A 27,010-nucleotide genomic window follows, 5' to 3' on the forward strand; every position below is an offset into this window, starting at 1 on the left:
GGCCTGCCATGGGCTCCTTATGGTGAGGGATGAGGTGGCCCCACAGTGCAGACTGTCTGGTAGACCATTTGGCCAGGCTGAGTGGAGAATGCACTGAGGCGAGGCTGAGTCAGGACAGGAGTGAGGCTTCAGGTACGCTGAGAGGATGGCCAGGCTATGGTCATGCCAGCCACACAGCTGCTCTGCAAATGGCACCAGAGAGCAGCCTAATGACGGGAGACAGCTACATGGGGGTCAGTGGATCAGAGCCACCCACAGTCACACAGACCTGCCTCTCACTAACACCTGGCGGTCACCTTTAAGGATCAAGCAGATGGAAGGGGCGGCAATCTGCAAGACTGAACATTTTCATCCCAAAGAGACTGAGCATTTCCTGGAGGGACTATTAAAATTATTGCATCAGACTAAGTTTACTAGAAAAACATCTAGTTTGACTTTATTGACTATGCCAAAGCCTTTGACTGTGTGGATCACAACAAACTGTTGAAAATTCTTCATGAGATGGGAATACCAGACCATCTGACCTGCCTCCTGACAAATCTATATGCAGGTTAAGAAGCAACAGTTAAAACTGGACATGGAAAAACAGACTGGTTCCAAATTGGGAAAGGAGTACGTCAGGGCTGTATACTTTCACCCTGCTTATTTAACTTGTATGCAGCGTACATCATGCGAAATGCTGGGCTGGATGAAGCACAAGCTGGAATCAAGATTGCCGGGAGAAATATCAATAACCTCAGATATGCAGATGATACCACCCTTATGGCAGAAAGCAAAGAGGGACTAAAGAGCTTCTTGGTGAAAGTGAAAGAGGAGAGTGAAAGAATTGGCTTAAACTCAGCATTCAGAAAACTAAGATCATGGCATTCGGTCCCATCACTTCATGGCAAATAGATGGGGAAGAAATGGAAACAGTGACAGACTATTTTGGGGGGCTCCAAAATCACTGCAGATGGTGACTGCAGCCATGAAATTAAAAGATGCTTACTCCTTGGAAGGAAAGTTATGACCAACCTAGATAGCATACTAAAAAGCAGAGACATTACTTTGCCAACAAAGGTCCATCTAGTCAAGGCTATGGTTTTTCCAGTGGTCATGTACAGATGTGAGAGTTGGACTATAAAAAAAGCTGAGCGCCAAAGAATTGATGCTTTTGAACTGTGGTGCTGGAGAAGACTCTTGAGGGTCCCTTGGAGTGTGAGGAGATCCAAGCAGTCAATCCTAAAGGAGATCAGTCCTGAGTGTTCATTGGAGGGACTGATGTTGAAGCTGAAATTCCAATTCTTTGGCCACCTGATGCGAAGAGCTGACTCACTGGAAAAGACCCTGATGCTGGGAAAGATTGAGGACAGGAGGAGAAGGGGACAACAGAGGATGAGATGGTTGGATGGCATCACCGACTTGATGGACATGGGTTTGGGTGGACTCCAGAAGTTGGTGATGGACAGGGAGACCTGGCATGCTGAGGTTCATGGGGTCGCAAAGAGTTGCACATGACTGAGCGACTGAACTGAACTGAACAAACACTACTATATGAGAATGAATAGGAGATTCTGAGTCTATAATCTGTTCCCAAGTCACAGCCCCATCATTTACCTTGAGCATGCTTTTTAAGTTCTCAGAGACTCAGTTTTCCAATCTGTAAAATGGAGTAACATACCTGAGAATGATCATGATGATAACATCTCATATTTACTAGGTGCTTGTTCTATAGCAGGTAACCCCATAGGTAGGTGCAATATACGGTCCAAGATGTATACAGAAAAGAGTTAATTTGCTCTTTTAGACTTTGGTCCCTGTCAGGAAGCATAATAGGAGGCTTCCTGTGTGCTGTTTCGGATCCGTCAGGAATTCTCTGTTCCTTATTAATTCCTGAATATTCAGGAGTTAAGAGGAGTGGGGGCTGCGGAATCCAGGCATTTCCTTCGTTAGTTTTTCTATACGGTGATAAGTACCTTCTTCCTTTTTACGAACCATATGGTAAAAGTCATTATTTACAACTCTCTCTCTTTAATATGGATCGCCTATGTTTTGTAAGTCTGGAATTTTAATCTTTATCTTTGCTAACTACAGTATATGTGCCCACACCATGTTGATTAAAACACCTTTGCTCCATCAGAGCTTTGGTCCCTGTGTCTTGCTTTCTCTCTCTCTCCCTCTCTCTCTTTTTCAGGCTAATTCCTGGAACGTAGAGGCTCTCTGTGTTCACTTTCCTGCCTGGGCTTCTAAGACCCTCTTGAGAAGGCGCTCTGTGTCTTCACCCCATCGAGACAGCACCTGAGGCCTTGGTGAACAGAGCAAGCCCCATGCCAGGGGCTTTACTGGCTTTCTGCGTAAACCAAGGAATATCAGCCTCTTTCTTTCTCCTTTACTTTCTCATCGGTTGACTCCGGACCACCGGGTTCCGGTCCATTAAAGGACCAACAGGTCCCAGTGCAGGAAAGCCATGCTTGGATCTGGCCCCCACAAACACACAGGCACAAAACAGAGTGAATACGCCTCACGGGTTGGAGCCAGTAAGTCAGTATATGGTGTTTATTCCAACTCTCCCTCTGTCACAGTGGAAATAATTTTCTCACGTGTGATGCCCTGGCCCAGTTGTGGTAGGAAGGATGTTTCCTTTACCATCCCCAGTGCCTGGTAGAACCAGGCCTGCCTTCCTCTCACTGTGGAAACACATACATTTTGGTCCTCATCTCAATGTGTTATAATTACTGGTCTGAGTGTCAGTCTCCCTAAGGAGGCCACAGGGCAGCGCTGCTCTTCTCCATCTGCCAGCCCCACTCTAAATTCTCAACAAACATTTGTTAAATGAATGGATGGATAAGTGAATGAAGGTGTGAATAAATGACTTCATTCTTATTAGCACATGGGTTGGGATGGAGCAAAATGCTGCTCTCCCAGCCCTAGTGAGCAAAGCTAAAAGGGACTTGCTGTGCTCTGGTGGGGGCAGAAGAAGCTGGCTTTGTGCCCCCTCTGGCTTCCAGGCTTGTGGCACCAGACAGGAAGAGCACTCTGCTCTATAAAGTGCAGCATGTTCTGGTCAAGTATCTGCAGAGGAAGAAACATCTTTAACAAAGGCCTGAAACACATCACCGTACTCACCTTCCTGGAGCATTTTCTCTCTTAATTTCTGCTCTAGTCTGCTTTGATGATCTTCCAGTTCTAGTTCGTGGGCCCTGGGAATGAGAAAATGTTCAGACTTTGTAAATACTGAAGACCTGTGTAGAAATATTGATTAATAAGCCCATTGACCATGGAAACTGCTTTCCTTTTTCCTTATTAAGACTGGGGTCTTGGAATGCCTCTAAACCAAAAGTTTTGCCACTACTGCTGTTGAAATACATTGAACTCAGTAGATAATGGAGAGCAGCTGAAGTTTGTGATGTGATCCCAGTGAACTTCTGGAAGGCCACACTGGAATGGATCATGAAGAAATGACTAGAATGGTAGCAGCAATGACAATCTAAAACTCCTCTCTTTTAGGGGCAACGTGACTTCATGCATCACCTCTACCAACTCCCAAATCTTTGACTGTGGTAAGCAAGAAAACAAGGAGGAAACTGGAGTAAGGCTTTTTGTCAGTGGAGGCAATAGTGCTCAGACAACCACCCATCTGGTTGTAGGCGATGGTGAAAGAAGAACAGTGATGCTTTGGAGGGATCAAGCTAGAGTGCTGGGTACTCATTGTGTCCACCAGCAAAGTCTTTCAGTGAAGGTCAGATGGAACTTCATGACCTTTCAATGCCTGGCGATATGCCATGTATATTACAGAACTTGTGTCAGCTCCCCACATGCTGGTAATATGGAGGTTCCTCCAACCTCTGGGAATGGAGCCCTGGAGTTCTCAGGAGAAATAAGGACCACAAACAAATGTGGCAGGGGTCAGAGATGAAAGGTGAAGTCACATGAGCCCTAAAAGGGAGACAATAGAGGGAAAAAAAGTTTGAAGACAGGAGCATGGGAATGCCTACATTTAGAAGCTAATCAAAAGAGGTAGAAGCAGGGAAGAAGCAAGCAAAAGGTAGGAAGGATATACAGCATCACAGAAGCCAAGAGAGGCAAGTTTGAGGAGAGAAGAGAAGGGTCAAGGCTGTCCATTGCTACAGGGACACGGCAAAGGGTGAGGGCTGACACTAGGGCCCTGGGGCTTCCCTTCCAGCCCCAGCTGCAGGCTGTGTGCATACTGCGACAGCATTGGGTCACTTTACTATACCCTGTTGTTGCTGGGGTTTTTTTGTTGTTGTTACTTCTACTATTACTTGGGCCAAGGTCCACACTTTGTTCAATACTCTGCCTTTCGTTATTGACACTGAACTTCCCTTTACTCACTCTAGCTCCCGACAGAAATGTACCACTCAGATTTTCCTTTAAGAAAGGACTCTGTGAAAGGAGTGTAGTGTGTAGTAAGCGCACAGCTGCAGCAGAATCCACTTCAATGTCGTGCTGAAGCCACACTGTCCCCGAGCACGGCGGGGGTGCGGGAGCTCGGCCATTTCGGCCCCACTCTGGGCTCCTCGGATGGGCAGCCTTGGCTGGTGCTCCCTTTGGCTGGCTCAGATTTTTCTCAGGGCGGCACTGCAGTCTGAAGCTTCTCCTGCCAGTCCTTCTGCCCTCCCTTCTCCTTTCACAGGTGTCAGGACTCAGGGGGGTCTGAAGATTTCACTCTCATTCCCACTCCCCTTTTCCTTCCTTCTGTTATAGCTCTTGTGCTTCTAAATCTGTCCCGGCATCTACTTTCCCAAGGGACTCAAAATCACACACCAGTCTAAGACATTTCTCCTTGTTCAACCAGCCCTTTCTCCAAACTAGAAGCTGTCCTCTACCAGAACTTTTATCTGGCTCACACTCCAAGTTCTCCTCCTTGGCCTTTTTTGGAGGAGAATGTTCCCTCTGACAGCGCACCAGTAAGGGAAGCCCCAGTCACCGAGCAGTCACCATCCCCCTGACCTTCACAGGTAGGGCCTACGCACTGAATACTCCTACAAGTCTTCCCAGAGCAACTGCTATGTTTTCTTATTTCTCTCATGCTGTGTGCTTGCGTGTCTGTCTCTGAAAACCATGAGATCCTTGAAGGCAGGGACTGGGGCCTGATTCATCTTTACTTCCACAGTACCCAGCACAGTTCCTGGCATAGAGAATATGCTTGATAGATGTTTGTTGAATGAATTTTATAATTTAAATCTAGACCAAAGGCAGATGGTATGGTTGTGTAAAAAGGGCTTTGTGGTCAGGTGGATGTGGACAAATTACTTTGTTGAATCTCAGCATGTGCATCAATATAAAAAATAGTAATAGTAATAGTATTAGAAAGAGTAATTACAGATGAGCCCTGCTTCCCCACTCCTGGCATTTCCTTCCATGTCAGTGGACCTTGAGAGTGTAAGTCCTGGCTGCTTCTTTCCACTTTCACTCAGATTCACTCTCACCCCAGGAGTGGTAAATTTGGGAAGAACAGGGAAAATTAGCTGCTACCCTTTCTCACCTGGGATCAGCCTGCCTGCAGCAAACATGTGTTCTCTGGGTACACATCGTGTAAAAATACACATATTTATACACACATATGTAATGAGCCAATGTAAAATATACTCTGGGTCACTGTCAGCAATGTTTAAAATCAACTGCTCTAGGGAATTCTCTCTACTCTGACAGCTGCTGATTCTAAATTCTTTCGATGAGGAATAGATTCCAGAAATTGTACCTCCCCATCCATGTCTCAGCCTGTATACCTACCTGCCTACTGAATATCCCACTCACTACTAAATTCAAGTTGCTCAAAACAACTAGCTGTATGTTAAGTACGAAAATTGTTAAGAGAGTAAATCCTAAGAGTTCTATCAGAAAAAAAAGTGTTTCTATTTCTTTCATTCTGTATCAATATTTTTGCAGGAGATGCTGGATGTTCTCTAAACTTACTGTGATGATCACTTCATGATATATGTAAGTCAAATCATTACACTATATACTTTAAACTTACACAGTGTTGTATGTCAATCACACCTCTATAAAACTGGAAGAAAAAAAAACTCCAACCTAAAAAAAAAAAAATGTTCTCTTACTCCAAGCCTTGCTAGTGGTCTAGGGCAAGATTTCTCAGCCTTGACACTACTGACATTCGGGGCTGGGTAATTCTGTGATGGTGAAGGAAGTGGGGCTGCCTGTGGAATATTCAGTAGCACCCTTGGCCTCTCCTCCCTAGATGTCAGTAGCACTTCCCAGTTGTCTTAGACAAAAATGTCTTCAGATATTGCCAAATATCCCTGGAAGGAGGAGGCAGAGATGGAAATTGCCCCCAGGTGAGACCCCCTGGCCTCGGGTAAAAGCCTCACCCCTAAGAACCAAGTGATTCACTACATTTTGTGACTAGGGAGGTGTGTCTAATTCTGAAGTTTGGTTCCACGGTGAACCCCCAAGCGATCCTAACCCCTCGAATCTTTGAATGTGACCTTATTTGGAAAAGAGTCTTTGAGGATGGAAAGTTAAGAACCTTGAGATGAAAATATTCTGGATTACCCCGGTGGGCTCTAAACTGAGTGGCAAGTATTTCTACAAGAGACAGAAGAGCAGATAGAGACACAGAGAAAGGCTATGTGAAGATAGAGGCAGAGTCTGGAGTGATGCAGCCACAAGCCAAGGGATGCCAGGGCCCTGCTGAGCCAAAGAGGGAAGGGAGGATTCTCCCCCAGAGCCTGGCCCCCCGACACCTCGATTTCAGTCTTCCAGAACTGTGAGAGAATACCTCTCTAGTATTGTAAGCCACCCTGTTTGTGGTAACATGTTAGTCCAGCCCTGGGAAATGAATATAGTTAGCAAGCTTTCTTGGACTCTCATATTTAACCATGCTAGCCATGATCAGTAATAAATGCTTTAGTTTAATGTTCCATCTGTTGACCCAGTAGTCTTACTTCTTACCCAGTTCAGAATCCAGGCAGAGAAGAGGAATAGAATTTATTAGACCCCTTTAACACTCCCCAAATTATTTCTCAGGGTTGGGTGAAAATGAAATGGGTCAGCATAAGTGAATGCACCCTGTACAACCTATGGTGCCTAGTCAGTTTATATTAAATGTCACTTTCTTTCCCTCCAGGATGGTGACAGGTAAAATGACCTTCAACTTTCTCAGAGTGCAGTGAGATACATCTCTACTTTCTGATCTCCCAGCCAGACTGCAGCCTCTAATCCAGAGGACAGCCAGACAGATCTCCACCTTCAATCCATTAATGCCACAAGGAGTGGTCAGTAAGCCCTTCCCATCATTCACACTCAGAGGCCAGACATATGCTTCCCCGTCGCAGATGTGTGACTGCAGGTGGGTCTCCCCTGCCCTGGGGGGCAGGAATGGACTGCAAGTGCCTTATCCACATGCCCTCCAGCCCAGACCTATTACCTGAAATCATTTTAGCCACAGGACTCCACAGCAGAGAACAGACAACTGAAGATTCTCTGTACTAATGCCAGCATGATATGCAAGACCTCAAATACCAATTTGTCTCAATCACATTTCTGTATGCACAAGGAGAAAAATCCTGGGACTTCAACTGAGGAGGGTGGGCCACCCCACTGCCACCCCCCCTCCCCTGCTTGCTTTTAGGCCTCACTGTTATCCGTGTTGCCTTACTTACATGATCAGGAGCTCTGACTCATATCGCATTAATTTATTCTTCTCCAGAACCAGCTTAAGCCATTCCTGCAAAAGCTGTGCTTCATCCTGTGTGCCTGAATCTGCTTAAGAAATCAATGGCAAATAGGTTAGATTGGCATTTCTCTTCCCATGATCAAACTGCTTTGAAGCTACTTTAGGAGGCCATGTTTGTAGCAAAAAGGGCTCTGCAGCTGGCAGCCCCCTGATGGCCTGTTGAAGCCTCAAGGTCATGGGCATAACAAATAAAACACACCTGCACATACTCTAGGGGAGGTCCTCTTAGACATTTAGGGCGTGAATACTTCAGTTCTAAGGGTCGTTTACCCTTGACAATGGCCTGCCACACTAATGACCCTCCTCTGAATATTTGAGTGTCTTCCATAAAATTTCTATACATTTGTATATCATACCCACCACCAAAGAAAGCCCTAATAACCCTGCTGGTTACTATCTCCTTTTCTTCTCTTCTCCTGAATCGAATGCCCACTGAGTGCCCAGGTGGGCTGTGGCTCCCTTCAAGGGGCAGGAAATTTCACATACCTTTTGGTTATAGAAGAGTGGTAACTGGCATTTTGGTTTTTTTGCACAAAGAAAAGTCAAATGATTAGAGGGGAAAAGTTATTAGCTTTGAGTCTCATAGGGAAAAAGTTTTATCCATATATGTTTATAACTTAGATTATGACCTTTATTCCTTTATTAAACAGAAGAATTACCATGACAAAATTCACATTGCTTTTAGATATTCAGTGTTACATGCTAAATGCTTAGATAATAAAATATTAAAATTTGGGAATGTTGCAGAAGTAGTAACATCAGTGGCTTTCTAGTGTCTCACCCCGAAATGGAATACAAGCTGTTTGCAAAGCTCATGGCCATTCTCCAAGGATTTAACTTGGTAAGCCCCATCATTGTTGTTTGTTGTTCAGTTGCTAAGTCGTGTCTGACTCTTTGCGACCCTATGAACTGCAGCATGCCCTGCTTCCCTGTCCTTCACTATCTCCTGGAGTTTGCTCAAACTCATCCATTGAGTCAGTGATGCCATCCAACCATCTCATCCTCTGTCCCAAAGGTAGAGAGGAAAACAGGGCAGTCAGCAGATGTGTGTGACCTTGGGAAAGTTGTTTAACCTCTCAGAACCTCTGTTTCTTCATGGGATAAACTAAACAAGACGGCACACAGGTAACAGAATAATAATAAACAGCTGCTGTTCATAATGCAGGGTTACATGCCAGCCAATGGGCTAAGTACCTTATATGCAATACCTCATTGAATTCTTACAACAAACTCACCAGTAGGTTCCCTTATTATCACCACTTGCTGGCTGAAGAAACAGAAGTTTGAAAGATTAGAATAAGTTACTCAAGCTCACAGTTAGTAAGTGGCAGAGCCAGGGCTTGAGTTCAGGAGAGCCTTATCCTAAGCTCACACCCTTCTCTGCTGGCATACCCCTCCCCTCATTACCCCCTCCATTCCTCTCACAGCCCCGTAAGGGAAATAAAGCCCCTAGCACATTGCCTTGCATGTTGCAAAGTCACCCATAAAAATGAGCTCTCTTTCTCCTCGTCTCCTTGATCACTATTTTATTGATATGGGAACTGGGGTCCAGAGTGATTGATGTGCAATGTCCCAAATTATATATTTAGTTAAGGCACAAACTGGTGCTACAATGCAGGACTTGACTTCTGATTCATTCATTCAATAACACCTGTTTACAGACTAGGAGTCGGGTATTGCCTTAGTTTCTGGGGATACAGTGATAGATAATGCTATTTATCACCAGAATTTTGGAGATAGTAAGGTATGGGGTCGCACAGAGTCGGACACGACTGAAGTGACTTAGCAGCAGCAAGGCATGGTATCTGCTGAAAGGGGTATTGTTAGATAATCTTTTGGATCAGATAGACCAAAAAGCTAGAATAAAATAGAATATCAGAAAACTGTTACCACAACAAAAAAAAAGGACTCTGGGAATACACAGAAGGGAGGGTTTTTCTGGTCAGGATATGAGGCTGGGCTTCCCAGGGGAGGTGATGTTTGAACTGGGGTATTGAAGAAAGGATAGCGCTTTGAGAGGAAACACTGAGGGTGGGAGAGAACATTTCAATAAGAGGGAACAATATGAGCAAAGACAAGAGGATAGAAGATGGTGGAGACAGAGGTCAGGAAGGGCTAAGGGATCACAGAGGGTAGACAATGAGACCTCAAAGTGTATGAGCATCTCATCACAGAGGCCCCTGAATGCCATGCTAAGGCTTTTGCACTTTGTGCTGTAAACACAAAGGGACACTAAGGGTGGTTGAGCAGGAGAATGATACCTAGAGTTTGGTGCCGGAAGGATTAAAAGGGAAAGGGAAATAAGTGTTATTCTTTCTTAGGTTTCTTGAATGAATGAATGAACAAAAGAACTTATAAACCTGTTGAGCACCAACCTTCTGAGCATTGTCGGTGATGCTGAGGGACAGGGATGAATGAGCACTGGCTCCAGCTGTCCAGGAAACTGGGACCTTGCAACCCAGTGGGGAAACCAACACCACACAGCCAAATGGGATACAGTGTGCCCCCTGCCATGCAACACAGGAGGGAAGTGATTCATCTTATGTGGAGGAAGTGGGGGAAACCTCAGAGAGGAGACGGTGAGCTCAGTCTAAGTGGATGAGTGGGAGTTTTCCAGGGGCAGGAGGAGGTGAAGAACAAGGCATTCGTTGCTGAATGGAAGAATGAAATTTATAGACTGCAGATCATATATGTGACATAGATGTTAAAAACATATACTTTAAATTCAGACTTAGGATCAAACTTCTATTCTTTGACCTGTCACTGTGGGGGCTTGAGTTCTTAACAGCCTCCCTGAGCCTCAGTCTCCTCATCTGTTTAAAGAATGCACAGTGGTTCATTCAGAGACCTTAACCCAGCCCTGGCACTGAGTATAAACTCAATAAATAGTAATGGTCATTATTCAAATCATGTAATGTACATGATGGAAGATCACTTAGAAGTCAACTCTCCCAGCCATCGAGGCACAAAGGAATTTCGTCTCCCACTCTCTGCTCCAGCCTCTACAGTAATTCTCCATGGTTGGTGGAATGCCCTGCTGTCCAAGAAGCCCACTGCAGAGCTGTGTACTCTCAAGTACTGAAAACTTCTATTGCTCGTCAATGGGTTGGCTATTCGCCACTGAGTCCAATTTTGCCCTTTGGAGGCAAATAGAGAACACATAACTCTGTATTTGACGTGAAAGACATTAAGATATTTGAAAACTGATCTCATGATCCACTGTAGTTTTCTTATTTCAGATTCAGTACCTCTAGGTCATTTATCATTTTATCATAAAAGAGCTGTCCATATCTATTTGCCTTCTAATTTCCCAGAACATATCTTAAGGAGAGTCCAGAATCAAACAAAACGTCAACAGCCCAGAATGGAGAGACACGCGTACATCTTCACCTTGTGCCCTGGAATTGCAGGTGTCCTTTCAGCCCTGGTGTCTTCACCTGGCTCTTCCTAACTGGCAACTGAATCTTATCTTCCCACACCAGGAGTGCTGAAGTCTGAGGACTTCATGTTCAACTTGTGCAACTGATCTTCTAAAACTAATTCAAGACTTACTTGTGCCTTGTTAAATATCATCTTATTTTGTTCCATTAAGGGGAAATATTTGGGATATTTTATTCACCTGACACATTTCTCCTAGTTTGGGATTTCTGTGAATTCGTAAATAGGGTATCTTGAACCTTTATGTGATATTGAAAAATGAAACATCAAATAGAACTGGACCAAGAACAGAGCCGTCTAGCCCCTCAGGGATCTTTCTTACCCTTTGGGCAAGACTGTTCTACAAATTTTAAATGCATGGCACCCAACTAGTATCATCCAGCCCTCATTTCTATACCTTGTCCACTAGGATTTTATAAAAAACTTTAATATTAATAACAAAATAAGTTTCCAAAATCAAGCTTCACAAAGCCTGCTGTGTCCTTTGGCATGACAAACCTCAAAACACCACCCAGAAGAGGAAATGACATTTATTTTCCACAGCGTGTAAGTAAACAGCTGTGGTTCCTAAATTTCTGTCTCAATATCCACAATTTCTTTAATAATTCTTTCTAGAGTTTTGACAAAGAGCAGAACTCATGTTTCTTTCTCATATAAAATGAGATAATATACCCATTTCTAGTCTTTTGGTTCTGGAATTTTTCCTGAGTTTTCAAAGACTGGGGTCATTTCTGCAAGTTATTTCAACACCAGGGGGTTAATTCGGTCAATAAGCAGATTCAGATTGAGTAAGGTCACATCAAAGACATACTCTGTTGGGAACGTATCATCTTTCACCACGGCTGGGAAACCCAAATTCCTTGCTCTCCCATTTCTCTCACCTATCCAGGTTTAATTTCCTCACCTAGATATTTGCTTAACATTTCTAGATTGAGGGCCATTTTCCTTGATTAAGAAAACAGAAAAGCTGAGAGTAGAAAACCTTGCCTCTCCCCAGTCATGTAACATTAAACCATCTGTCTCAGCTCTGGGGCTATCCTTGCCTTGTTCTCAATCCAAAAGAAACAGCACTGTTCTGCTGTCTTGAGAGTACTTTTTGTTGTTGCTTTTCAGATTCAGCCTCTTTGCTACACTCTACCTACAGGTTCAAGCCAGACTTTTGTCCTGCATTCCATGTCCCTTCTTCAGTCTTTCTTGTGTATCTTTGTAAAACGTGGTCCCTCTGAGAGTTGTGCGCCTCATTGATTTCTATTGATGCTGTATTCAACAAACACAGATTGAACTGAATCAATCAATTTAATGTACTTTCTTGAGTGGAATAATTTGCAATTTTATAGCATACAGTTTATTTTGAGACTCATCCTTTCCTCAGTAGTCAAAATTACTTTTGAGGATCTTTGAACATGGAATCAAGTGCAGATTTCGAGGGAATCTGTTTTCCCAAAGCACTGGGTACAGGCAGACGGTGCCTAGCCCAGGCTTGCCTTGCTCTCAACCCGAACAATGCACTGAGATTTCCATCACCTCACAGCTACCCACCAGAGAGCACCCCTGTAGGTCCTAATGAAGTCTCGAAGAGCATTGCTCCTCACTATAGATGTAGCCGAGTGAAGAGGCAGAGGGAGTGGGCTTTGAGATCGATCAGACTTGTCTCTCTCACTTACAACGTGTGACCTTGGTCAAGTAACCGCACCTCTTTCTGCCTCAGTCTCCTCCCTTGAAAAACAGGGGTGCATACTTCCGTGGCAGTCCAGTGGTTAAGACTGCCACTGCAAAAGAGAAAAATGCAGTGATCATAATCCCTGTCTCATAAATTGGTTATGGGGATGAAATGACAAGATGCTTGTAAAATGTTGACCATGGTGCTTGGTACATAGTGAACTTTCAGTAAATCGTACCATTATTACTACTGTGCTGCTGCTTCTTTCAGCGTCTAGTTCTGTTTCTGTGTGGACTATTTGCTGTATATCTCTAAAACTCAGCTAGAGTGTAATCCCTGACTTGATTACCTGCGGCTAAACTATATCAGGTAACTTCCCCTGAGATTAATAAAAGCACTTAAATAATATATATATATATATATTTGTCTTCACATGAACAGAAAGATCAGATGGCTGGATCATCAACACTTGCTTGGGAGGAAGCCTAGACTGTGCCTACACAGGCCGTGAGCTCAGCCATACCTCCAGCTGATCTCATGGCTGCTGGTGAACTGCAAACCCTTCCAGGACAGGGATGTGACTCCCACACCTGGGAACCAGGATGCAGCCAGAATGGCGCAACCTGAAGGCGAGCAGCCTCTGGCTGTGAAGAGAATAGCCCAGTTACGTCACCCTCACTGCCACCCCTGCTGTGGCCACCATGGACTGGTTCTTCCTTTGTTCCTGTGCCCTTGTAACATGCTTTCTCCTAAACAAAATGCAAGGATCCTCTTGTGAGGCAAATTAAAGTCATCAAAACTCAACATAAAACAACTTTTTACTAATGGGGTCATATAAATTGACCCTCTTGTCCCTAGTGAGCTCTCAAAAAAACAAAGCAAATTTTGTCACTCCCTACTGAAATTCAATACTCCCCTCCCCACTCCCCACACAAACATATACACAACTGAGTTTAAATCACCGAGCCTGACAGCATTTCATCCCTGCTCACAATAGAGGGACTGGCACTTCATGTCCAGAACCTTTTGCTCAGTGGAGAATAACAGACTGAATGAACAATCTGTTCTTTACAGTCACGGCTTTTTAACCATCTCCTTTTGTCAGTAATGCTGAATGCTCCTCCGTGTATTGGTGTGTGGATTTCCCAAGTTGGGTCTCATGTTGCTCTCTGATCACAACCATCTAAATCTTTAGAGGTGATTTCTCACCTCCTCAGAATCTATGAGAAGTTCTACTTTGGTTTTTCCTGCAATTCTGTCAATGCCCTTGACATCCTCAGTAATGATCTGGAGCGTGAAAGGGCATCAGAGTAATCACAGCCAGAATCCTTGGTAGCAGTGGGCAAGCATTTCCCTCAGATGGTGGGTTTCAGCCCCTGACTCTGGCTTTCTGGCCTCTGGTCAGCTCTTAGCTCCTGTACACATCCATGGGCCTATTTCGTGTCATCTCTCGCCCAGCCTCCTGTACCCAGCACTCTGGGTACTTGACTTCCCACAGCTCCTCACACATGATGGTGGTAATCCAGAATGCTACACTGGGGGTCTGGTCTGATTCAGTCTTGACAAAAACTGGATACTGGAAAGCAGGTCATGATTCCATTCTGGGAGTCAGGGACTGCAGCTGAAAACCATAAATTCTAGCCCTTCCTTTATTAAACAGTTTTTTGTTTTTGTTTTGCTTTTAGCTAAGTATTTAGTCACCATAAATTTTTTCTTGCTTTTGAATTTTACTGAGATGATATCATAATATACATAGTCTTCTACAACTTGCTTAAATTCTTTCTATATGTTTCTAACATGCCTCTATGCTACTCATTTTCACTGCTGTATTTATAATATTCAGTCATATGTGACACAGTTAACTGTACTACATTTTATCCATTTTCCTGTTAATGGATAGCTAGGTTGTTGGCAGTAGTTTGCTACTGTGGATGATGCTACCGTGAACACTGTTGTATATATCTTCTGGTTAATGTGGGTATGAGTTTCTCTAGAATATATAATTAGGAATGAAATTCTTGAGTAGTAGGTATGCAAATGTTCAGCTTTTCAGCAGAAAGTCAAATTGTTTTCCAAAGATTTGTGGCTGTTTATACTCCCACTAACATTGAATAAAAGCTCCTTTTGTTCCTCACCCTTGCCAAATACTTAGTATTATCAGATTTTATAAGTTTTTGAAAATTTAATAGTTTAGTTCACACTGTAGTATAAATTTTCATTTTCCTAATTACTAATGAGTATTCTTCTGTGAGACCAAGGACTTCCCTGGTGGCTCAGATGGTAAAGAATCTGCCTGCAATGCAGGAGACCTGGGTTCGATCCCTGGGTTGGAAAGATCCTCTGGAGAAGGGAATAGCAACCCACTTCAGTATCCTTGCTGGAGAATTCCACGGACAGAGGACCCTGGCAGGCTATAGTCAGAGAGGTCACAAAGAGTTGGACACAACTGAGTAACTAAAACTATTTACTATTCTTTTGTGAAATGTATATTTATACCATTTGCCTATTTTTATATGGAGTTGTTTATTTCTTATTGATTTGTAAGAGTTCTTTACATATTCTGGAATACTGAATATTTGTTATATTTGTTACAAATATATTTTCCAAAATGGTAGATTTTCTTTTCTGGTTATATTTGTTGCAAATTTATTTTCCAAATTAGAGGCTTATCTTTTCCTTTCCTTTATGACGTCTATAGACTACGAACTTGAGGTTTAAGAGATTCTTAACATTTCAAATTAAAGTCTTTAATTTTTATGACATTGATTATATAGTTCAAGATAAGGTTCAACTTCATTTTTTTCCTGTATGGAAAGCCAGTTGTCCCAGAATCACTTATTTCCTGTGAATTGCAATGCTACTGCTGGCTTATATCAAGTTTTCATATATGTGAGATTGTATTTGGGTGTGTTGATGGCTTTCAGTGAAGTATTAAAATTGGCTCCATAAAGGATGTGCATATTTTTTCTTAGATTTATTCCTAGGCACATTGTGTTTTTATGCTAATGTAAGTGATATCTTCTTTGCTATTTCATTTTCTAGAAACCAATGCTGAGATATGGAAATGCAATTGATTTTTCTATTTTGATCTTATTTCCAATCACATAATATAGACTCTTATTATTTAAGAAAAATTATCTGTACATTCTTTTGGGTTTCTATGTGGTTAATTCTATCATCTGGAAATGACAAAAATTTGTTTCTTCCTTTCTAAACCTTGTGCCATTTCATCTCTGTCCTACTGTACTGGCTAGGTCTCCTGTGGAATATTGAATAGAAGAGGTGATGGCAAGCATCGTCTCCTATTACTGATTTTAAAAGAAATGCTTCTAATATTTTACCATTAAACAATGCTGTTTGCTACAGGGTTTTGGAAGATATGTTTCAAATTCGGAAAGTTCTGACTCAGCAATTTCACTTCTAGGAACACAAAAACACCAATTTGAAAAGATATGAAGCCCTATGTTCATTGCAGCATTATTTACAATAGCAAGATGTGGAAACGACCTGTGTCCGCTAACTGATGAATGGATTCTAAACATGTGGTATATACACAAAATATTAGCCATTAAAAGACAGTGAAATCCTGTCATTTGACAACATGAATGGACCTTGAAGGTACTATGCTAAGAGAAGTCACACAGAGAAAAATAAATACCATAGGATTTCACTCATACGTGGAATCTAAAAAACAAAACTGAACAAACAAAATAAAACAAAAACAAAGTCATAGATACAGAGATCAGAGTAGTGATTACCTGAAAGGAAGGAGTAGGGGGTGGATGAAATGGGCAGTCAATAGATTTGTGGAGGTGACCACTCTCTAGTATATACAGACATCAAATTGTCATGCTGTACACTGAAACTTATATAACAAAAACAATTTCAAGCTTCAAAAAGGCAAAATAAAAATTTCTTTTTTTGCTAAAAGTTTTTATCCTAAATGAATGTTGAACTTTGTCAATTATATTTTCTTCTTCTATTGAAAAATCATATGGTTTTCTCTTTAATTTGGTAATATGAATATTGTTAAGTCACCCTTAGATTGTCAAATTTTTTAACGAATTGAATTAAATGTTCATTATACTCTTTTATCTCTTTGAATCTTTGCTATATCTATGGTTATGTCTCCCTCTTTCACTCATTATTTCTTTTTTATTTTTAAAAATCAATTTAAGAGGACTGCCTTTGGTCTTTTAACATTTTCAGTGAACAAATATTTGGCTTATTTGACCCTATTTTATCTTTATTCTCTATTTCATTTACATTTGCTCATATATTTATTATCTTCTTTCTTTAGGTTTATTTTATTCTTCATTTTCTAAGTGAAATTGGACACTTAGCTCATTGATTTAAGCCTTTCTTCTTTTCTAATAAAAGTATTTAAGGCGATACCTCTAAGAACCATTTTCACTGCATCCCATGAGTTTTGATCTATTGTTTTCCTTTGCATATTTACTATATTTTAAATTTCAAAGTATTTTTAAAAATATCTTTTTTAGTTTTTTGACCCAGGAGAAATGTATATTTTTACTTTCCAAATGCATGATTTTAAAAAATAACCTTTGGTTATTGATAAGTTAGTTACATTGTAGTATAGAATGTGGCCTGTATAATATAGATTCTCTGAGATTTACTTTATGAACCAATATGGTCAATTTTTATAAATCATCACATAAACTTGAAAGAACACACATCCTCTAATTTGGGGGTTCAGGGTTTTATACATGTCCATTGGAAATGGCAACGCACTCCAGTACCCTTGCCTAGAAAATTCCATGGATGGAGGAGCCTGGTGGACTATACTCCATGGGGTCACAAAGAGTCGGACACGACTGAATAACTTCACTTTCTTTCTTTCTTTATTAAAGTTATTAACTGCAATGTTCAAACTTATAGTAATGTTTTATCTGTTTGACTCTCATTAATGGAGAGATATAGTAAAACCTCCTGCCGTGATAAAGAAATTTCTCCTTGAAGTTTTGTCATTTTTTGTTTTATATATTTTGAGGCTGCTATAGGCTCAACATTTTAAACTGTCATAATCTTCTTGGTGAGTTGGTCATTTTAAAATTATGTAGTGACACTGTTTATTGCTAATCATAGTTTTGTTACTAAAAGTTAAATATCTGGGCTTCCCAGGAGGCACTAGTGGTAAAGAACCTGCCTGCCAATACAGGAGATATAAGAGACATGGTTTGATTCATTTACCCTAGCTTTATTTGTCTTATTTAGCTAGCATATACTTGCCATTTTTCTTTTTTACTTTAAACCTTTTGCTTATTTATGCTTTATACATGTCTACTAAATAGTATATAAATGGCTACTGTTTTGATCATTAACTTTCACTACAATTATTGAGATATTTAGACTTGTTTTCTATCATCTTTGTGCTTTTTATCTTTTTAAAAATGCTTTAAATTTCTGTTTAGAATTGAATTTGGGGTATGGTTTGGTTGATTATCTTTCCTTATTTCTTCTCCCTATTTCCCCTAGTTGATTTGAAGTCATACATTTTTTTCCTATTCTTTTCATAATTACAGTTAAAATCTAAATCCGTTCCGTTCCGTTCCGTCGCTCAGTCGTGTCCGACTCTTTGCAACCCTGTGGACTGTACCCTACCAGGCTTCTCCGTCCATGGGATTCTCCAGGCAAGAATACTGGAGTGGGTAACCGTTTCCTTCTCCAGGGGATCTTCCCGACCCAGGATCGAACCCGGGTCTCCCTCATTGGAGGCAGATGCTTTAACCTTTGAGCCACCAGGGAAGCCCTAAAATCTAAAAATAGGCATTTTAAAATATCCTCAGCTCAGTTCATTTCAGTTGCTCAGTCATGTCTGACTCTTTGTGACCCCATGGGCTGCAACAGGCCAGGCCTCACTGTCCATCACCAACTCCCGGAGTTTACTCAAATTCATGTCCATTGAGTCGGTGATGCCATCCAACCATCTCACTCTCTGGCGTCCCCTTCCCCTCCCGCCTTCAATCTTTCCCAGCATCAGGGTCTTTTCCAATGAGTCAGTTCTTCTCATCAGGTGGCCAAAGTATTGGAGTTTCAGCTTCAACATCAGTCCTTCCAATGAATGTTAAGGACTGATTTCCTTTAGGATGGACTGGTTGGATCTCCTTGCAGTCCAAGGGACTCTCAAGAGTTTTCTCCAACACCACAGTTCAAAAGCATCAATTCATCAATTCTTAAATATTCTAACAAAGTCTAAACTTAATAAATAGTTTAATTTCCTTTTAAACAACATAAGGACCCTGGAATGCTTTATTCTAATCATTCAACTCCCAACTTCTGTCCATTTTAGTCCAGTATTTTAGTTCTATCTTTGAAGGAAAAAAAAAAGCCCATGCTATTTTATATTGACAATGTTTTCAGTTCAGTTCAGTTGCTCAGTCGTGCCTGAATCTCCGTGACCCCATGAATCACAGCACACCAGGCCTCCCTGTCCATCACCAACTCCCGGAGTACACTCAAACTCATGTCCACAGAGTCGGTGATGCCATCCAGCCATCTCATTCTCGGTCGTCCCCTTCTCCTCCCGCCCCAACCTTTCCCAGCATCAGAGTCTTTTCCAGTGAGTCAGCTCGTCGCATGAGGTGACAATGTTTTACTTACATGTTTATTATTTTTTGCATTCACCATTTCTTCTTGAATATTTCAGATCAGCCTCTTAGGTTTATCTTTTTTTTCTGATTAAAGCATATTTGCTAGAATTTTGTTTGTAGATAATTTGTTGATTTGTCTTGAATCTCATTCCGAGTGGCTCACTTCTTTGTGTTTTGGGTGATTTTAAAAATTATTATTATAAGTTCATAGTTCACTGAATTTAATCTGTCTGAATCCTGAAAGACTAACCTGAAGCATCGTCTCTTTGATACAGAATCTACAATTGGTCTTAGAGTTCTAGAGATCTGGCTTTACATGGGAATCCCAAGGTTAGCCCCCCTACTTCTTGTTGGACTCAAAGCAACCCTAGATTTCTGTTTCTGTGTTTGCTTCCTTCCTGGAACACATAGGTTTTAGCAGATGTTTCTTCTTTTCCCTCTTTTTCTTGGTCCTGAGAGACTTCTCTCATTTAAAAGTTTAGCAACATCTTCGAAAATGCCTTGTTGTAGTTAATGGGCTTTTCAGTATATATCCCACCATTCTGCCATTCCATACGTTTTAGGAACTGTATTCTGTATTCTTGGCAGAGGCAGTCACTTGGGTGTTTAAAATTTTTTTCAAGTAAAATCACTGTAATAGTGTTTTTTTAAAACTTAGGGATGTAAAATTAGTTTTGTGGGTCATAACAAGCACTAGAAAATGAGACAGAATAAAAAATATCAGTCTTTTATAAGTAGTAAAGTTTAAAATTATCTCTTGAAACACTGTATTCAATTATATATTTATATGTACTATTAATAACTTGTGATATAAAACATATTTCTTACTGCTGTCATGGGCAATTTTTTTGTGTAAAGCAATTGTCTAGAGCACATAACTCTGAAGCACATAACTCAATGACCCCAGGACCCATACAATGGAGAGAGAACCCAAGGCTTCTTCAGAAAGAGAACCTTAGTCTGCCTGGCCCTCACTGGGTCCATCTCTGTAAAAAGGCCACTGCTCGACTAGGTAGCTTCTGAGGCTGGAAATAGAGGTGACTACATAATAAATGGATTATTGCCATTATTGAGAGAGGCAGTCTGCCATAAACCTTGAGCATTCCTGCATGTCTTTGCTGAGTGTGTGAAACAGCAAGGACTAATCATCCTATGATCCTGAGCCACTCCTGCAACCAGTCAAGATTACTTGCTTCCTGGGAAATGGGCTGGCTTGTTGACTGCTTGCTATCTTTGCTGCTGAGTTCCTCTGCTGTGGTGCAATCCACTGTGTGCACAGCTGCCATCTGGGTCTATCAGACCACACCCCAGCACTTAGATACAGGGCAACTCGTACCATGCTGCTGCTCTTGCCATTTGCTGTGCTGTGAGTAAAAAATCCCTTGCTCTGAGGTACTGAATCTCACTGTTTACTTTCAGCACATAGAGTGTGGCAAACCCATCTAAATTCCTCGGTTGCTTAGCTACCAGCTTCAGAATCTTTGCCATGGATGGGATCAAGATTCAAAATCAGGAGTGTCTGACTCTACTCTCTGTGTTCTTTGCAGGACACCTTGCTGTTTCATTATCCAAGAAATTATTATTCTTTCTGTTCCTCAGTGACAATCAAGATAAAAACCACAGAGTGGAAGCCAAACTACTTCCCTCTTCCGGCCTAAGGGTCATTGCAGTTTCTCCTGTTGTCATGTATGCTCCTGCTGCCACCTGCTGGCAGCCTCAGACAGCCAAGTTCTTTGTAAACCTCAGACAGGTTCTTGGTAAACCCCTTATCTGTGTGAAGGAAAAGCCATCAGATTCGAAGGAAAAAGAAACAAGAAGCTCAACGCAGGCAACCAACTGGTAAGCTTTCCTCAAAGCTGGTAAAGCTATCGGGGAGGAATAATTCCCATACACTCCCGATCTCAGTCTTCACCAGATTTTATCTGTTTCCAGGTGCTGAAAGAAAGCACAGATTCTGTTATTTCGGTTCGGTTCGGTTCGGTTCAGTCGCTCAGTCGTGTCCGACTCTCCGCGACCCCATGAATCACAGCACGCCAGGCCTCCCTGTCCATCACCAACTCCCGGAGTACACCCAAACTCATGTCCACAGAGTCGGTGATGCCATCCAGCCATCTCATTCTCCGTCGTCCCCTTCTCCTCCCGCCCCCAACCTTTCCCAGCATCAGAGTCTTTTCCAGTGAGTCAACTCGTCTCATGAGGTGGCCAAAGTATTGGAGTTTCAGCTTCAGCATCAGTCCCTCCAATGAACATCCAGGATTGATCTCCTTTAGAATGGACTGGTTGGATCTCCTTGCAGTATAAGGGACTCTCAAGAGTCTTCTCCAACACCACAGTTCAAAAGCATCGATTCTTCGGCGATCAGCTTTCTTCACAGTCCAACTCTCACATCCATACATGACCACGGGAAAAACCATTGCCTTGACTAGACGGACCTTGGTCGGCAAAGTAATGTCTCTGCTTTTTAATATACTATCAAGGTTGGTCATAACTTTCCTTCCAAGGAGCAAGCGTCTTTTAATTTCATGGCTGCAATCAGCATCTGCAGTGATTTTGGAGCCCAAAAAAACAAAGTCTGACACTGTTTCCACTGTTTTTCCATCTATTTCCCATGAAGTGATGGGACCAGATGCCATGATCTTTGTTTTCTGAATGTTGAGCTTCAAGCCAACCTTTTCACTCTCCTCTTTCACTTTCATCAAGAGGCTTTTGAGTTCCTCTTCACTTTCTGCCATAAGGGTAGTGTCATCTGCATATCTGAGGTTATTGATATTTCTCCCAGCAATCTTGATTCCAGCTTGTGCTTCTTCCAGCCCAGCGTTCCTCATGATGTACTCTGCATATAAGTTAAATAAGCAAGGTGACAATATACAACCTTGACGCACTCCTTTTCCTATTTGGAACCAGTCTGTTGTTCCATGACCGGTTCTAACTGTTGCTTCCTGACCTGCATACAGGTTTCTCAAGAGGCAGGTCAGGTGGTCTGGGATTCCCATCTCTTTCAGAATGTTCCACAGTTTATTGTGATCCACACAGTCAAAGGCTTTGGCATAGTCAATGAAGCAGAAATAGATGTTTTTCTGAAACTCTCTTGCTTTCTCCATGATCCAGCGGATGTTGGCAATTTGATCTCTGGTGCCTCTGCCTTTTCTAAAACCTGCTTGAACATCTGGGAGTTCACGGTTTACATACTGCTGAAGCCTGGCTTGGAGAATTTTGAGCATGACTTTACTAGCGTGTGAGATGAGTGCAATTGTGCGGTAGTTTGAGCATTCTTTGGCATTGCCTTTCTTTGGGATTGGAATGAAGACTGACCTCTTCCTTCGCCTAAATTCGAATGGTGGTCCCCTGCTAAACTGGGCTGTTCCATCACCTTGGCACATAACACTGACCACCACGTTGACAACCAACAAACCAGTAGGTAATAACATCTGACCAAGAAGAGTCTAAGCAGCTGCAAAGCTCAACTTGACCTCCTCATAAAGAGTGAAGCTCGGGGCAATCAGGTCATTGCACATTGTGGTCCTTTACTCTGGACCACAGATTGTCTTTACCATCAGGACAATCCATTCCCTCTGTCAAGGACATCTCTCACACACACACACACTCACAAACACACCTTACAGAACATAATGACTTGTTATCTGGGGTGGATTTTTGTTTTTCTTTGTTTCCCTTGCCTTGACAAAATGGGGAAAAACCCTTCCTAGGGGTGGGAGAGCTTATTTCTGACTATTGGAAAAAGAGAAAGCAGGAATTGTTGTCACGACAATTAGAAGCTCATCAAAGGCTTATTTTGCTCATCAGCCATCATTGCCCTCTGTCCTGCACCCCCGCATGTTCCTCTAATTCAAAGCCCGCCTAATGAATAACTCCTAGGAACAAAAGACCCTTTCAGGCTGGTGCACGTCACTATCGGAGGAGACTTGCATAACTGTCTCAGACAACTCATGTTTTCAGGCCTGTCTCTAAATTTGGTTATTCACAACCTTTACAGCTCAATATTATTGTCTAACTGTGATTATTTTCTAATTATCCTAATAATACCTATTAAATAATTCCCATTCAATCACTTGAACCAGAGCAGCCCAGGCCAGCTCAAATACAACTTAACCTAATAAGCATCGGTCATTCATTAAGCACCAGGGCAATCTCTTAAAGGGGCTGAGTGGAATATTAAACTGCACAGGAATATTATTATTGCACAAATGTTATTACAAGTTAGAGTGTATTAATTTCCATGCCTGGTTCGCACATCTTCTGCTCGGTTTCCTCTGGGGCCGCTATGACTTGACTCTTCCAGTCTCCTGCCCCTTGTTGATCTGCATCTGTCACCCACACAAGGACAATCAAGGAGAAAAAGGCCCATAAACTTAATAGGGAAATTAAATTACCAAGGATATAAAGGGAATGAACAGAATCCATCTTCCAGCTGGGGAAATACTACCTTTGAAAACACCGTGAGCTGGCTGAGTTTCTTAAGCTGATAACTCAAAATAGCCTTTCTTTACAGGGAGGGAGATTTTTCAGGAGCTTTAAAAATTTGGTTTCTAGACTTTAAATTTCAAGCAATAAAGATCAGAGACTCTTCTTTTAAAAGCGCAGGATATTTAATAATATTTCATACAGTAATATCAGGTAGCCATTTATTGAATGCCTACAATGTGGTGGGCACTCTTGGGAGACTATTGGCCCACCAATGCCCTTAATTCTCAAAATGATCTAGTAATGTGAGGATTATTAGCCCCATTTTTCACTCCAAGAAACCTGAGGCCAGAGAGGTTAAGTGATTCTCCTAAAACCGCACAGCCTAAATGCAGTGGAACAGAATTTGAACATGGGGCTCTTTGATGCTTATGATTTTACCTACCCCACCAAGCCATACTGCCTCCCCAGCAAACCAAAACATGTCCTAGTTGTGCTGGTTTATCCTTTTCATTTCTAAGTCTCTCACTGAAGTCAGCAGATTCCCAAAGACAAGTGCCAAGCCTTCTTGATTGGGAATATGACCAAACATTTCATTGTATCGAAAGCCCTGACAACAGCTGTAGAGGCAGGCTGTGACCCTCACTCCAAGTAGTGACAAACAGTTATCATTTTTGTCAGAAACCCTACTTCCAATGGGTGGATCTGAGTTCTCATTGTAAGGAAATGCACAGAGTATTGTAAGAAAAGGCACACATATTTATTAACCATCTCTCCTATGCCAGGCACTGTCTCAGGGCTTCCATATACATTGTTTTGACTGGTCCTCAACATAAATCTGAGGAACAGGTAAAATTGTCACTCCCACTTTGTAAACACAGAGACACAGAAGGGTGAAGTCAGACCCTGACATCTCCAGAGAAATGCTAACCATGCAGCTGCTGAAGTTGAAATCACAGGACCTCTCAAGTGGATGGGTCTTTGTAAGGCTCTGGGAGTAGCCCCCAACTTCAGGTCTCACAAAATCTGAGTACGTATCTGCTGACTTTTTAAGAGAATTGAAGTCCTAACCTTTCTCTATATTGTTTACATGACTGCACACAGAAATATATGTTTTTCAGTATCTGCTTTTTCATGCTTTATATCCAAGCTGCTGCTGCTGCTGCTAAGTCACTTCAGTCGTATCCAACTCTGTGCGACCCCATAGACGGCAGCCCACTAGGCTCCTCTGTCCCTGGGATTCTCCAGGCAAGAACACTGGAGTGCGTTGCCATTTCCTTCTCCAAGGCATGAGAGTGAAAAGAGAAAGTGAAGTCGCTCAGTCGAGCCTGACTCTTAGCGACCCCATGGACTGCAGCCCACCAGGCTCCTCTGTCCATGGGATTTTCCAGGCAAGAGTACTGGAGTGGATTGCCATTGCCTTCTCCATATATCCAAGCTACAGAAGGCTAAATATATCACATCAGAAAATTAAAGAGACAATGCCTCCAAGTACATGGATGTGTGTACACATATAAATGGGGGCTTCTCTGGTGGCTCAGATGGTAAAGAACCATCTTCCAATGCAGAAGACATAAGAGACGTGGGTTCGATCCCTAGGTCAGGAAGATCCCCTGGAGAAGGGAATGGCAACCCACTCCAGTATTCTTGCCTGGAGAATCCCATGGACAGAGGAGCCTGGTGGGCTACAGTCCATGGGGTCGCAAAGAGTCGGACACGATTAAGCGACAAACACTTCCATACATATGTGTGTGTGTGTGTGTGTGTGTGTAACTGAATCACTTTGTTGTATACCTGAAACTAACACAACATTGTAATAAAATTCAACTAAATAAAAAAGAGACAATGTCCACCGCTAACTCCAGTTGATTAGCCACACACTGCTGGATGGTTTCTAAAAACACATAGATTTTTTCCAGTTTTATCCCTCACCCAAGACCCTCTGCTGCCTCCTCATTCATTAAGGCATTTCACGTTTGGCCTTTGCAAGTGCTGTTCCCTCTGCCAGAACAGTCTCCTCACCTTAATTACCTCCTGTTCCTCTTCTGGTTCTTGTCTTAACAGATCATCCCTTCCAGGTGATTAGCCTGACTGACCTCCCCTCCCTGCCCCACCTCCATTGAGATCAGTTAGGAACCCTGTGATTCTGTCCTCATTCTACCCTAATGCTTGTTCCCATCACAACCCTCAACCCCCTGTACTGCTGCTGCTGCTAAGTCGCTTTAGTCATGTCTGACTCTGTGCGACCCCATAGATGGCAGCCCACCAGGCTCTGCCATCCCTGGGATTCTCCAGGCAAGAACACTGGAGTAGATTGCCATTTCCTTCTCCAATGCATGAAAGTGAAAAGTGAAAGTGAAGTCGCTCAGTTGTGTCCGACTCTTTGCGACCCCATGGACTGCAGCCCACCAGGCTCCTCTGCCCATGGGATTTTCCAGGCAAGAGTACTGGAGTGGGGTGTCATTGCCTTTTCCGCCCCCTGAACTGTGGTTTGTTTATTTACATGTCTGTGTCCCTCAATGGACCACACGCTTCTCAAAGTCAGAAAACATTTTTATCATTATAGAAACATTGTCTCCATGTCTAACATAAGGCAAGCCTTCACCAGATGAATTCCGTTTGCATCTAAGAATCTGAAGCTATCAGTAGAATAGATATCATTTATTGCTTTCCCTTGTGCCAGGCATGTGCTGATTGGGGAAGATAACCTGGAGAAGGGAATGGCAACCCACTCCAGTATTCTTGACTGGAGAATTCCATGGACAGAGAAGCTTGGTGGGCTATAGTCCATGGGGTTGCAAAGAGTTGAACATGACTGAGTGACTAACACAGTACTATATATATGTATAATAAAAATTTATATATAATTTATTCTTTAATCTTTATCTTAGCTCTATAAGACAGGAAACCACTATCATTCACATTTTATAGCAGAAAACAAAAGTTCATAAAGGTTTAGAACATGAGTGATCCAAGGCCTTACAGCTGATAAAGGGGGAAACAGGTGGTAAAGGGAGAAATCAGGACTTTGACTCCAAGTCCAGCTTTTAATCTCTACCAACATTTCTTGAAACACTTAATGATTTCTTCTGAATTTATCTTAACCTCTGAATTGCAAGAACATAGCAGGAGAGAGACTGGACAGACCAGAAACCCAAGGCCCACAGGCCAACCAATGTCCTG

The 27,010-nt window shown here is 42.3% G+C and overlaps 1 protein-coding gene across 5 annotated transcripts in view; it reads right to left on the reverse strand.

The window, feature by feature from the left end:
* Positions 1 to 27,010, reverse strand: part of MICAL2 (microtubule associated monooxygenase, calponin and LIM domain containing 2) — a 242,343-nt gene that overhangs the window by 5,047 nt on the left and 210,286 nt on the right. For 3 of the 5 annotated variants that reach the window (XM_055423358.2, XM_055423357.2, XM_055423356.2), the window contains 2 exons: positions 7,623 to 7,725; positions 3,106 to 3,179 (listed from right to left, as the gene is read on the reverse strand). In XM_055423358.2, coding sequence (XP_055279333.2) covers positions 3,106 to 3,179; positions 7,623 to 7,725 — 177 coding nt within the window. The remainder of the gene's footprint in view (positions 1 to 3,105; positions 3,180 to 7,622; positions 7,726 to 27,010) is intronic. The other 2 variants (XM_088843078.1, XM_055423355.2) reach the window with 1 other exon arrangement.

Source organism: Moschus berezovskii, chromosome 14 (genome assembly GCF_049115385.1).
Source record: "Moschus berezovskii isolate FMDL1 chromosome 14, NW_MosBer_1.0, whole genome shotgun sequence".
In the NCBI taxonomy this organism is placed as follows: domain Eukaryota; kingdom Metazoa; phylum Chordata; class Mammalia; order Artiodactyla; family Moschidae; genus Moschus; species Moschus berezovskii.